The 14729-nt window shown below is 43.6% G+C and overlaps 1 protein-coding gene across 1 annotated transcript in view; it reads right to left on the bottom strand.

Annotated features, from left to right (window-relative positions):
• Positions 1-14729, bottom strand: part of MAP3K15 (mitogen-activated protein kinase kinase kinase 15) — a 119145-nt gene that overhangs the window by 42111 nt on the left and 62305 nt on the right. The window contains exons 7-11 of the mRNA XM_081809065.1: positions 12880-13050; positions 8951-9063; positions 8556-8715; positions 5036-5186; positions 3075-3182 (exon numbers count right to left, since the gene is read on the bottom strand). Of these exons, the coding sequence (XP_081665191.1) occupies positions 3075-3182; positions 5036-5186; positions 8556-8715; positions 8951-9063; positions 12880-13050 (703 nt within the window). The remainder of the gene's footprint in view (positions 1-3074; positions 3183-5035; positions 5187-8555; positions 8716-8950; positions 9064-12879; positions 13051-14729) is intronic.

Below are 14729 nucleotides of genomic sequence, written 5' to 3'. Positions count from 1 at the left end.
ATGAGCACTTGTGCAAAACATTTCATCAGTCAAGGAAAACTAGCATTTGCTGCTTGTATCGTTCTTTTCCATTTCTTATTACAGACTACATACAAAGTAAAACATTTACAACTAGGGAGATAGTGTAGGTACCCATGGGAATGTCTATTAAGGGCCAGCAACAATTACAGGGGTCAATAAAATGGGCATCTTGTATCTACATCGATGGAATAGTGAGGTTACAGATCAGAATTTTGAAAATCCTCTTGCATCACAGTGGCATCAAAGGGGAGTGTCTGCTGATGTTCTCCTCCTTGGCCATGCTGGTTACTTAGGTGTGTTCCCGTGACAAACATCCATCGAATTGTACATTGACGACTGATGGACTTTTCAGTGTGTATGTCATACTTCCATAAAAGGTTAAAAACAACTCAAGAGGCAAATTTAATAGAAAACCTATGGATTCTTCAAATAGAAAACCTATGGATATCTTCAAAGGAGATATATCTGTTTGAACACCATGTGTATATTTTATTATGGCTTTAATTTTTTTCTTTTGCACTCAAATATTTAAATTAATACACATAGTGCAGCAAAACAAAACGATAACAAAAAAAAATGCCAAGCACACATTAGGGCAGCTCATCTTCACTAATGGCTGCTGACTCTGATGAGTAAGAAGGTTGGTCCTCTGTTAAATATTAGACAAAGTTCCTGCCTTACACTTATGCTGTGGACTGAATGTTTGTGTCTCTGCAAACCAGCTGTTGAAGGTGGGGCCTTGGGGAGGCGATTAGGTCATGAGGATGGAGCCCCCGGGATTAATGCCCTTATTAAAAGGGACACAAGGGAAACATCTCTCCACCATCTGAGGACACATGAGGAAGACAGCCTTCTGTGAGCTGGGAAGAGGGCCCTCACTAGAACCTGACCATGCTGGCAGCCCGCCCTTGGACTCCCAGCCTCCAGAACTGGGAGAAAGAAAGGTCTGTTGTTTAAGCCCCCAGTCCATGGTATTCTGTTACAGCAGCTCAAGTGGAGGAAGACAACTTGAGATTTCGTGCCTATTTTTTTTATATATACCTCTATTGGGATATAATAGACAAAGACCTGCATAAATTTCACGTGCATAATTTGAGGAGTTTGGACATATTCAGACACTTATGGAATCATTACCACAATCAAGGTAATGGCCATATCCAACACCTCCCAAAGTGTCCTTGTGTCCTTTGGTTTTTGTTTTGTGCGTGTGGGGGGTAAGGACACATGAGATTAACTCTCAACAGATTACAAAACACACAATGCCATCCTGTTAACTATGGGTGCCACGGTGTACAGCACACATCTGCAACTTGTTTATGCAGCAGAAGTCACACTTCGTACCCGCTGCACAATGGGGGGGGGGGGAGTTGTTGTGTCACGACTATTTCTGATAAGGAATTTCTTGCATGATTTTGGGCCTCTGCTTATTCTCTAATGTTATGTTTCATTTTTTGAAGATACTGTTTATTTTTACCTGATTAAGACATAATTGCTCACACTCTTATTTCCAGGGAAAAAAATCCTTCTTCGCCAGGTTAATGGCAGAAGTCTCCCCACACTCCATGAAAACATATGCAAAGCAAACAGACCTACCTAGTGAATGCACTTGTCAAAGGTACTAGATCTTTTATTACTAAAAATATGTTATTAAAGAAAGAAGCTGAAGAAGTACTTTAGACACACAGAGATCAAAAAAATAGTTACTACCACACCAGGCACAGCCCAGTGTTTCTGTGATCTCTTTAGTGGGCAATTAAAATGTTCCCTCTCCTGTATTATTGGTGTGAACATAAACTGGAGTGGTGCAAACCTGACAGGAGCTATCACATTTTATTTATTTTATCTTTAGTAGCTATCAAATTTTATTTTTTCTTTTTTAAAGATTTCTTTACCTTAGTGCGCGTCGAAGCACGCACACGCATGAGTAGGGGGAGGGGCAGGGGGAGAGGAAGAGAGAGAATCCCAAGCAGACTCCCTGCTGAGTGTGGAGCCCGATCCCACGACCCCCGAGATCACAACCTGAGCCGAAACCAAGAGTTGGATGTTCAACTGACTGAGACACCCAGGCGCCCTGTAGCTATCAAATTTTAAACAAAAGTAGTCTTAAATCCAGTAGTTCCATTTCTGGGAATCTCTGTTCCTGAAACAACATACAGGAGCATGTAGGGTGTAACCACCAGGATGTGCACCAACATATCTACCACTAGATAGAGTGCACAGGTGAGACTGAAATGTTCACTGCAGGCAGGTGGGAAAATAAATTTTGCTTTATCCATACTTGGAAATGTACCACCATGATACAGGAATACTACATTTAAAAACATCAGGTGGGGGCGCCTGGGTGGCTCAGTCGGTTAAGTGTCTGCTTTCAGCTCAGGTCATGATCCCAGAGTCCTGGGATCGAGCCCCGCATCAGGCTCCTTCCTCAGCGGGGAGCCTGCTTCTCCCTCTCCCTCTGCCTGCTGCTCTGCCTACTTATGTTCTCTATCTTTGTCAAATAAATAAAATCTTTTTTTAAAAAATCAGGTGGATCACTGTGTGCTATTTGAAAAATTGTCTATGATGTATGAATCAATTTAAAAAGTTGCAAAGTAATATATACTTATGATCACACTTTAATGAAAATGCTTCTCTCTCTACACACACACACACACACACACACACACACAAAATATGCACTCATACACACACTTACACATACATAAGGGAGTTTAGAGAATGGTAAAGATGGATATGCACCCAAGTCACTGGGGAGGGGAGCGGGGGCGAGGCTTGGGGGGTTTGCTGGGACTTTCCTGTTACTCCTTATCCACTTCCCTCATGGTTTAACTTTTTTCAACAAGCCTGTATTCATTCACATAAATATACACACATTCGTACAGACACACCCACACACAAATATATAACATAAACACACATAAAATGGGCAAACCAGCGTCCTCTCTCCCGCCTGTGCTTTCAAGTCCAACAACACAGACTCTCCTATCTGAACACTGAATTTCTGATTAAACAGCAGAGAATAGAGAGAGAGCTGTGCCTGATTTTTTCCTTACCATTTCTGTGGGTGAGACATGCCACAGAGAAACCGTCTTCTCCTCAGCTTCACTGTTTATAGAGACATATGAAGGCTGGTAGACTTTGGTTGGTTCTATCACCAGCACCTAAAAGAACAGATTTCTGTGACGTACAGGAATAAACCAGACAGGTTACTCTGCCCAATGAGCAAGTGGGAAGTGCTATACTGCACAAATACTTGAGCACCTACTGTGTGCCAACAATGCCCCAGGGCCTGTGGATACCACAGTCAGGACAGAAGTCCCCTCCCTCCAGGCGGGTCCATGCTCTGATGGGGCAGACAAGAAACACACACATATGGGATATGGAATATGGTCCCCTATGCAGCTCTGAAACAAGTACTACAGAATAAAGGTGTGTGTGTGGGGGGGGGGGTCACTTTAGACAGGGTGGCCCAGAAAGGCCTGCCCAAGAAGGTGACAGAGAAGAAACAGGGAGGCTACAGTTTTTGAGAGAAATGAAGCAAACTGGATGATCTGCAGGTAGGTACTCAAGTCTATAGAAAATACAAGGGGATGAAAAGTGAGGTGACATTCCATCACTAATGTTTTATTGCTGGGGGAGAGGGAGGGAGGGAAGGGGAGAAAGGAGAGAAGGAGAGGGGAAGAGAGAATGAATGAATGAATTTCCAAAGCAAATAAAACAACATATTTAAGATCACTAAATCTGGGTAGACATTACACAAGTGTCTGTTCCATTATTTTTTTTTTTTTAAGATTTTATTTATTTATTTGACAGAGAGAGACACAGCGAGAGAGGAAACACAAGCAGGGGGAGTGGGAGAGGGAGAAGCAGGCTTCCTGCCGAGCAGGGAGCCTGATGCGAGGCTTGATCCCAAGACCCTGGGATCATGACCCCAGCTGAAGGCAGACGCTTAACGAATGAGCCACCCAGGCGCCCCGTTCCATTATTTTTTGTACCTTTCAATAGGTTTGAAATATTTCATAATTAAAAGATTTTAAAACTGGGCGCCTGGGTGGCTCAGTCGGTTGGGCGACTGCCTTCGGTTCAGGTCATGATCCCGGGATCATGGGATCGAGTCCCGCGTCGGGCTCCCCGCTCTGCGGGGAGCCTGCTTCTCAACCTCTCCCACTCCCCCTGCTTGTGTTCCCTCTCTCGCTGTGTCTCTGTCAGATAAATAAAATCTTAAAAAAAAAAAAAAGATTTTAAAACTTATTACCCAAGAACAAAATCATTATCATAATCATCTCAAACAACTTAATCACCATTAGAAGTTTAATGAAATTCCTCAACACGGCACGTTCACAAAACCTCATGGTTTTGTGATGAAATATGAAATATAATGATCTGAAGTTCAGTATCTAGGGTGCTTAGATATCATACTTATGACTCCTTATAAGATGGTCATAAAACTCAAACAAAAACTTAATGAAAAGTTAATAGTCACTTTGCTTTCCAATCATGTTTTAAAAGTTAATTAGTGGCATTGGAGACAAACCGAAGCTCAACAGGGAGCAGTGCTAAATTCCAAAATTTTGCTATTACTCTTGCAGTGATTTAGAACGGGGTTCCTCCACCTTGGCACTGCTGAGGTTTGGGGCTGGGTAATTCTGTGTTGGGGATGGGGCTGTCCTGTGCACTGTGGGATGTTTGGCAGCATCCCTGGCCTTTACCCCACTAGCCGCCAGGAGCAACACCTTCCTCGCAGTTCTGACAACCAAAAATGTCTCTAGATATTGCCAGATGTCCCCTGGGAGACAAAATGACTCTCAGTTGAGACCGCTATCTTAAGAGGTCACAGCCGACTTTTTCTAGTGAGTTGATCTATCACTGGCTGAGTCTACCTAAGACGGATGGGTATCCTAACATTTTCAATTACTCTAAGGTTTTCTACCTTTCAGCGTATTCAATAATTAGACAGCACCAACCCCCAGTTTCTTTTGTTCTACCTGAAAGAAATGGATTAAGCATAACTTACTGGAAATCTGAGTCCATTAGTAACTTCATTTGTTGCCTCAAAAATTATATCTAACCAGAAGTTAAGCCGTTCTTGCCTGGGTGAATGTTCAATAATAGGTTTCTTGAAGCGCTGAATTAATAACAAGTTCTGAACTAACGATCGAAGGTACCTGGAAAAATCACCAGCATCGATAAATTAGATTCAAGAAACGGAATTCCATTCTACTCCCTTTAAAAGAGGTTTCCCAAAAGCTTCATTTATTTAAATTCATATTGTGTAGTGAGTGCTTCTTAATCCCTTGGCAGCCACATACTTAATTAAAAGAAACCCAAAGAGCGGGCAAAATAAGTTTGTCCAACAAAATCATACAACGTGGCTTTTTACCAACATTGGGCAAATGGTAATCAAAGTGTAGACACTGGCAAGCATATGCTAACGGTCTTAAAAACAAAAGCATGCAGTTTGAAATTTAAAGCAATTCCAAAATGGCAAAATTTCAAACTCAGTCTTCTTAAATTTTTTTTATTTTTTAATATTTTTTTAAATTAACCTTTTTTGAAGTAACTGTAGATTTACATATAGTCATAAGAAACGATACAGAGAGATCTCGTGTACTCTTGGCCTGGTTGATACCAATGATGACAGCTCATACAATTCTAGAACAAGATCACAAGCAAGATACTGAAATGGATACAACTAAGACAGAGAATGTTTTCACTGTCACAAGGATCCCTCATGTTTCCCTTCTACAGCCACACTGCTTCCCTCCCATCTCTCTCCTCTCCTCCTTGACCCCTACCAATCCTCAATGTGAAACTCATTATATATTTTTTTAATTAGATCTGACCAGGTAGAATTTGAAGTTATGAGGTCTTCAATCTCATCATATCTTTACTGTCTTCAAGCAAATTGAAGTGTCTGAAACACAGCTGTTAGGCAGTGGTGGTCACATCCTCTCTGCTAGTGAATGGGGATGGTTGCGCTGAAAGCATCAGAGTATTATTTTGTCCTTTGAGGATAAAGTCTGGAGCTGTCCTGGGAAGGCAGGTCAGCTAGACTCTGACTGACTTGCTTGGCTACTCTGCACTGAAGGAGTCACTCATTAGGCTTGGGTTGTCCCAACTCTTAACATTCCAGAGAAAGGTCTGGTCCTTGACTAGCTTTTGGGACATCACCTTTAAGGCCTTGGGATATGCAGCCTGGTAAGAATGCTTTTGTTTACTGGGGGCCTTGGGCCATGCCAGAAAGTTCATGCTAACAACAGGTTGCATGGTGGGGGCCTTGGGCCATGCTGTATCAGTGTCATCTCCAGAGAGGCTGGGGACTCTGACTAAGGTCAACTATGCGGTTGCTCCATACCTGTACAACCGACCTCCCCAGAAAACCCTGGACACCAAGACTTGGTGAGCTTCCCCGGTTGTCAATACTTTGTGCATGTTGCCATACATCGTTGCGGGGAAAACTCAGCACGGTGTCTGTCACTCCACTGGGTGGGGACAGCTGGAAGCTGGTACCTTGTCTCTCCTGGACTCTGCCCTTTGTGCCTTTCGTCTTTGCTGATTTCAAGCTGTATACTTGTCTTATAATAAACCTTAACCATGAATACAATAGCTTTTCAGAGTTCTGTGAGTTCTTCTAGTCAATCAGGAACCTCGGGGCGGTCTTGGACCTATAATATTAGGTCCCAACAGTGTAAGTCAGTGTAGGTGCTGACGTAATGAGAATGTATTCAAGGCTCAGCTGTCACCTCCATGGAGTCAGCTCTGTCTGGCTCGGGTACAGCAGGGCACCCTAAAAGTAGAATTCTGGAAAAAGCAGCTGCTCCACGAGGGCTGGAGGCTCTGCCTGCCTCCTTGCTCATGAAGCCTCAGAAAGATTTCAAGAGGTTGATATGGTATGGGGATCAAATTTAGGACCTTCAGACTGGGAAGAAATGGGGTCCAACTAAAAACAACTGAAGAGGCTCTGACCCCTGGGAGTCCAGATTGGCCCACTGAGCTGGGAAAGAACAGGGGGCAGATGAACATGGGTCACTGAAAGTAAAAAGTATTAAGTTATGCATGTAATCCAAATGCATTTTAGACAAAAAAGAAAAACAGAGATGAGGGGAAAAAAAGATTAAAAACTTCTCCTAAGGCTACCTCCCTGAGATAAGCACTGTCACTATTTCGGAAAAAATTCGTTGATTACTTACACAGGTATCGAATGAGCATCTATTCTGAGACTACAGGAAGCAATGACAGACTGACAACTCTCATGGAGCTTCATACCTACTGGCAAGTCAGCTGTTGCCCACGCCTCAGAGACCTTGCCCAGAGTCACATACCGAACAGATTTTTCCTCAAAAGGAGTCCACAGAGAAGAGCGGTTCTCAAAGCATGGTTTCCCAGACCAGCAGCGTCAGCTTGTCATCTGTAGGTGCAATTCCCCAGGCCCCACCCTAGACCTTTGGAACCAGATATCATGGGTGGGGCCCAGCAACCTGTGTTTTAATCCATATAGCTGATTCGGATACATGCCAACGTTCAGGAACCACTGACAGAGAACACTATACCCTGCCATTGGCTCTTCTTATCCTGGGACAGACCATGAACACATCCATGGCGCCCAGTGTTCTTTCTGGCACATTTTAATGGCTCCATAATGGGCTAACCTGGGGCCAGTGCTGTGGCACCACTTTCTTGACCATATCTTGGTCTTTTATTTTAGTTCCAGTTTCCATCTGTGATGCACGCCACTTTCTTGGTGTGCTTTCAGCTTTACTACCTGCTTTCTTTCTTTCTTTTTTTTTTTTTTAAGATTTTATTTATTTATTTGAGAGAGAGAGAATGAGAGACAGAGAGCATGAGAAAGAGGAAGGTCAGAGGGAGAAGCAGACTCCCCGCTGAGCAGGGAGCCCGATGCGGGACTCGATCCCGGGACTCCAGGATCATGACCTGAGCCGAAGGCAGTCGCTTAACCAACTGAGCCACCCAGGCACCCCTACTACCTGCTTTCTGACAAATACGTACTAGTACCAAAGAATGTTTTATTCTTGAGGACCGAGAGGACCTGAAGAAATTTTTTTTTTTTTAAGATTTTATTTATTTATTTGACAGAGAGAGACACAGCGAGAGAGGGAACACAAGCAGGGGGAGTGGGAGAGGGAGAAGCAGGCTTCCCGCCGAGTAGGGAGCCCGATGCGGAGCTCGATCCAGGACCCTGGGATCATGACCAGAGTCGAAGGCAGATGCTTAATGACTGAGCCACCCAGGCGCCCCAGACCTGAAGAAATTAATAAGATCACGAGTCGCATCTTGGAGATCGAGCACATAGGGGCATATTCTGTACATGTATGTGCTCGTCTGTCTGTCCTTCCCTCCTGTCCCATAAACCCAAGTGAGCCTGCAGAGCTGTTCTTGCTGCTGTAACTTTGCGTTAATGAAGGAGTCAGAAGGAGAAACACAGCAATTGATATTTCTTTTGCAATTATAGCTCTTCTCCCTTCAGAACAAAGTCAGATACTGAGAGAAGGAACACACACACACGTGTGACTCACCAGACTGGAGGTTTCAGTTTGAACAACCTCTCAGCTGCCTGGACGGCCTTCCCGACATCATTGGCCAACATGCTGACGTTGAAGAACTGACCCACATCCCAGTAATTGTTCATTTTCTCCAAGCTCCCTTTTCTTCCCAACAAACTGTTTAGCCGGACACCTGAAGAATTTGAATTTTAGATGAAGTTATGCAAAATCTTTCTAGCTTCTCTCCTATTATGCAAGCCTTTAGAGAGAGGAAAAAGCATGCACTTTATTTTGGCTACTGTCTCAGAAGTGCGATCAGAGAGTAACTGTTCCTTTTGAAATAAAATGCTAGTTATTTGGAGATAATTTTTAATGCTGAATTTGGGTGACCAAAGCCTATCAGTATCCATGATCATAAATAGCTTTACCTATCTTCCTTAGTTCCATGGAAGTTTCAAATTGTTGTCCGGCAACTATCAGCAAAACTGCCAGGTTGATTCCTGAATAAAGAGATGACTGGAGCTCAAATCCTTTGCGGTACCTGTAATGACAGACCCGCCAGATTCTTATCATTATGGTAGAAGGAAAAAATGATAAATAATGGCACAAGCCGACCTTCTCATGAGCTCTTTCACCACCTATGGTTTTCCAGGCCCCCTCCCCCTTTACAAACAGCTACATCCAGCACTCAAATAGCTTCTTAAAAATGTTATCATCATAACACTAGGGAGTTAAAAAAATTTTCTTCATCAGGTTTATATTTTCATGAAAAACCATGATCACTGTATGAAAGGAGGACGTTAAAGTGCACAAAAGAAATGTAAAATCTTTTATAACCCTACCCACAAAAGGAGACCACAATTGGATGTCCAAATCTCATCTTAAAAGTGACACTCCATTTGTACATGGAGCATTTTTTATTATAGAGCAATTCCATCAATTGTAGGCTATTACTCTGCAGGCTGTTTGTTTGCTTTTATCACAAAATGGAGTCAGTTTTCCCTGTAGGAAGCGGTGCTGACAGAACCCTGGCCCCAAGATTGCTCGGAGAGTCGTGGCATCAAGTGGGAGAAGGAGCAGGGATCTATTCCCCTAGGGTAAAGAACTCTATCCAAAACATAGAATACCATTTTTATTCCATAAGTTTAAAGAGTGCTATTTTAGTTCTCTTACTACTTTTTTTTTCTATACATAGAAAGCTGCTTTCCCTTCCATAAGCGAGTAGGAATATCATAACCAGGAAAAAAAAGAATTTGATCAATGAAGTAATGACAATGAAATGTCTTTAAGTGGCACAGTTCAGAGCAAAGACTTGTAAACCAGGAGGAATTTGATCACTTGTGCAACAGCAAGAGAATTAAACACCAAGAAAATACTCATTGTGGAAGGGAGAACCTATTATTTAAGTCAGTTAAATTTCAGTTTTATGAACTTTGGGGCGTAACACTGAGTACGCTAAGAAAGTTGTTTCAATCCCAGCCAACAAAATTCCAATAAAATTGAACCCCATCCCAGTATGTTTTGGGGATTTTCAATACCACATCCTATGGTATTTGATTTTTCCCCCACCTTCTTTTACCATCAACAGTTATCTGGGAAGAGGGTGGACTTCTCTCTGCCTCTCATCCGTAAATCCAACAGGCCCAGCTTAGGGGATGACGAGCCTTGAACGTGGAGTCAGGACTACAGTCCCAGGTTTGCCTCTTCCCAGCCCCCTGCCTCCCTGAGCCACATGTTCTACCTCAGTACTGGAGAGCCTGGGTTAGATGATCCCAAGGTCTCACCAGAGCTAACATCCCAGAAGACTAGGCTTCATTTGCCCCCCTGGACCCACCACCTTCTGAAGTGGATGGAGAAAGGCTCCTAGGACTTTCTTGAAGGAGCCACAGGTAGTGATCTCCTGACCTGGGGGCTGAATTCCTGGCCACTGTGGTGGGAACACAGCTTCCTATTTTGGCCCTACCCAACATTAACTTCCCTTCAACACCCTGAGTGACTCCTAGCACAAGAGTGCATCAGGTGCCACTGGGGATTTACTAAGAATAAAACGGGGTCCCTGCCCTCCACAAAACTATACTATGGTGGAGGTACTAAGATCCCCACACACAATTAGTGAAATTAGGGAAAATACAAACCTGAGTGTGGTAAGTATCCTGAAACCACACAAATACAAGTCTAGAGGGACTCACAGAAGATATGTGGGCCCCCCCCAGAAGCCTAAGATATGGCATGAAGATGAACAGGCATACAGTGGCAGTGACTCAGAAAGGAAACACCCAACACAGAAAAAGGCAGGAGCAGAGATGGGAGCCTGCGGAACTCCCAGGAAACTTCAGTTCAGTTGGACATAGATCAGGTAGTGGGAACTGGGGCTCAGGGTGGGTTGGAGAAAGTCTGCTGAGCACCTAGAATGGTGATCTAAGAGTCTGAATTTTTTTTAATGGGGAATGGAGAGCCACAGTGGGTCTTTGAGCTTTAGGAGGAATAAGGAATGGTGGTTCAATCTATGAAGGATTGACTTTAGAGACACTAAAAAGAGAGCCTACTTGGGATATTGTGAGAACATTCGTGGCAAGAAAGTAAAAAAAAAAAAAAAAAGGCACCAACCCAGGGTGGAGGAGATGAGAGTGAGGGAAGATGCGGAGAAGGGCTAAATTGGGACCTGACCGTGCAGCGAGGTGAGTGAGTGAGTTATCAAACATTCACAAAAAGTCTAAGTGTAGGAGGCCAAAGAATGGTAGTAAGAAAGCAAGGCACTGGAAGCCATCCCATGTGGAGAGAAGAGGACGTTAGCCTTGGATACACTGCATCTTAAAGAGCAGCACCACCTTCAGTGAAACAAAGAGGGGGTGATGTGGGGCCAAAGCTCAGGACACAGTTTGGGTTGGAGATAGGCTAATGGTTGCAAGGTGTGAGAGTGACGGGGATCACCAGGGAAAAGAGTGGATGGTGAGAAGAGGGGAGAGGATAGAGCTGGACAGAGCCGGACAGAGCTAGAGGAGGAGAGGGAAAGGGGAGGCAGTTAGAACTGAGGGCGGAGCAGTCATGTCAAGAGCTCCTGTGACAGAAATGGATGAGTTAAGCTGTTGGCTCCACCTTCAACTGACATGTCTAGCTTCTGACGTCTCCTCATTTTCATCACCACCACCCTGGCTCAAGCTACCACCAGCTCTTCCCTGAATTACTGCAGTCATCTCCTAGCTGTTCCCTACTTCTGCCCTTGCCCCTGTGCTAGGTTATTTAATAGCCACACATCCTCCTCATCCCACTACACATGTGACTTTGTCATTTCTCCCACCCGTGGCTGGAGTCCAGTTCTCCACCCCCTTGAATTTGGGCTAACCATGCGATTTGCTTGTGATGTGACAAAGAGCATGTGGCAGAACTGACCTCCTGGGAGCTCTGGAGCTGAAGCCTCAGAGGCTTTTGCAGCTTCCACCTTTACTCTCTAAGAATGCTGCCCACCATGTAAGAAAGCTGGTTGGCCAGGATTAGAACCACAGGCAGAGAACGGAAGTGCACCACCAACATCCAGCACCAGCTGCCAAACCGGTGTGAGGCCATCTTGGACCTTCCAGCCCTGCTGAGCCTTCAGCTGACTTCAATTTTAGGAGTGAGCCCAGCACGTTAGGAGTGGAACCAGCCGAGGAGCGGCCTGGCCAATCCAGAGAATCATGAAAAACTATAAATCACTCTCTTAAGCCACTAAGTTTTGGACTTGTTTGTTATGCAGCAAATGATAGCTGATACAGCCCCTGGAAATGTATTCTTTGCATAACAGTGAGAGCACGCTGGTGAAAGACACATTGGATCTCGTCACTGCTCTGCTCAGGGCACTCCAATGTTATATCATCTCGCTCAGAGTCCAAGGGTCTTCTCCTCTCCCCTTTCCTGCCTCTCTCCCCTCACTTATGCCTCACCATCCTGAACATGCCCAGCAAGCTTCCCCCTCCGGGTTGTGGCACCAGCATACAGTAAACCTTCAATCAACATTTGTTAAATGAATGAAGGAAGGAAGGAATGAACAGCTCACTCAGAAGATAATGCCCTGATGGTGGTAGAACAAAATTCTGGAAGGAGTAGCAGGGAAGGAGCATGCTGATTCTCCTTCCTGCCCCTATAAATGAGTGAACTTGTGGGAAGAATGTCACCACTACAAAAACCTGTTTCTAATGGTTTCCTTTCAGAAAAAGGCATCTGGAAATTCCCAAACCACATTTACGCCTTTTTTCCCCCCACTGCCGGCAGACAGGCAGGCAGGCAGATACATTGATAGGGACAAGACCTGGATCCTTAGCCTCTGCAATTCTGTTCTTTGCAGAGATGTTCATGCTACTGACTAGGATGGAGGGTTTACCACTCAATGGCGTTGTCTCGGCTGGTGTCATCTTTGCAGTCTGAATCCAAGAAGATGTCCTTGTAGATCCTCCCACACAGGCAGAACATGTCGGGGGCCGGGTGGTCACAGCTCTGCAGAACCTGGAGCATGATCTGCAGAGCCTTCTCGCGGTCGCCTGCATTGTTTCTCCTGAAAGATTTGTGTGGTAAGATCACACATGTCTGAATTAAGACGCGGGAGTATATATGTGCTTGTTCTGTGAAGGGCTGGTAAAAGGATGCTGTGCTTTAGCAGGAAACAAAATCTAACTCATTTTTTCATGTTCAAATATAACTGCTTCAGACCCACACCACAAAATCGCACACTGTCACAGTCCCTCCTTGGTCCCTTCTCTCAATGAGACCTAGACTGTGGATGAAAGCAAATGCAGACAGATGTGTCCGCAAAGAGAAAAAATAACACGGCAGCCTCCTGTATCTAGATGAACAGCAAGGGTTTCAGAAGCTAAGCCTGAATCGTGATGATCACACAGTTTGACAAAAGATTCTTCTGGAAAAGCAGCAGGGCCTGCAAATTCAGAAAGCCAAGAGAAATTTATTTCTTGATCTGTGATGCCTTGCCGTCCTCAAATGGGCCAAGACCCTAGCAATCCCTGTTTTCCAGTCTCATGTTATATCCACCAGAAAAGAAAATTTTGAAAATTATTTCTATATTCATATATCAGTCTTCTCTCTTATTAGATTATATGGTAAAAATTTTCATTTTCCACACAGGTAGTGGATTCCTCAGACCGTTGTTAAAATAATCTTTGCCACAAAAAACCTGAGTTTGTGACTGTGAAATATTATGTCTTCCTGTGAAGGTATGGAAGCAAATGCCCAGCAGTGGTGGAGACTGAGGAAATCAACTATGGCTAATGATGTTCATTTTATAATATAAAAAATTAAACACCTGTAAAAAGAAGTAATTTCTATATAGTACTGCTATGGAGCGATCTCTAGAATATATTATTAAGACGAGAAGGCTATGTATTCAATACTGTGCACAGAAACCTACCTTTTTATTTAAGCAAGGGGGGGGGATGTGAATAGAGATATGTACCTACTTTTATTTTTTCAAAATGAAAGGATAAACCCAAAGGTAATGGAAGTGCCCACCAACAGGTGGAGGGAGAAAACAGGATGAATGGGACAGGAAAAGAAATTCACTTTTTGTAATTTGACTGAAACTACGGAAGTTTTTTACACAATTATAAAAGAAAATGAAGTAAAACAATTTTAAGTGTTCCCTAAAAACACCATTTGCCAATAAATACCATTTGAGTTTGTGGCTGCAGCAAAACAAATGAACCTCTGCATGTGGCTGACGGCTTACCCACCAAAGAGAAACTAATTCACATGTTTTTTAAAACACAGCAATTTGACCATAGTTTCTTAAGAGGATATAACCTAAGGAGAAAATATAAATGCCAAGAAATCTTAAATAGTTTCCAATAATCATATTGTTAGTGAAAATAATGGTACTGGTATTTTGAAAATATTACATATTTGTAGTGCAGAATACAACGAAATAATGAGGTTAGTATCATTAGGAACCAGAGATACGCATAAGAGATAAATAAAATCCAAGAAATTCATTAAAAATCCTACGGTCCTAAGTTTGAATTGGAACATCACTATGAATTCACCAAGTGGTTTCCCTAGCTCTGTCTACTGAAAAGGACCAAAACAATGACCAACTCAGCAGCAATGAGAACCCCCAAGCCCTGATCGGGGTCTATAAATACCATGTCTCACTACACGGAACCAGGACTCCGTGGAGGAATGGCTGACTCCAGATAGGTCTAACATGATCCTGGAACATCTTAA

Source organism: Leptonychotes weddellii, chromosome X (assembly GCF_054177405.1).
Source record: "Leptonychotes weddellii isolate Sample4059 chromosome X, ASM5417740v2, whole genome shotgun sequence".
NCBI classification, from domain to species: Eukaryota; Metazoa; Chordata; class Mammalia; order Carnivora; family Phocidae; genus Leptonychotes; species Leptonychotes weddellii.
The sequence above is the reverse complement of the archived record's forward strand: the minus strand, read 5'-3'. Positions and strand labels throughout refer to the sequence as shown.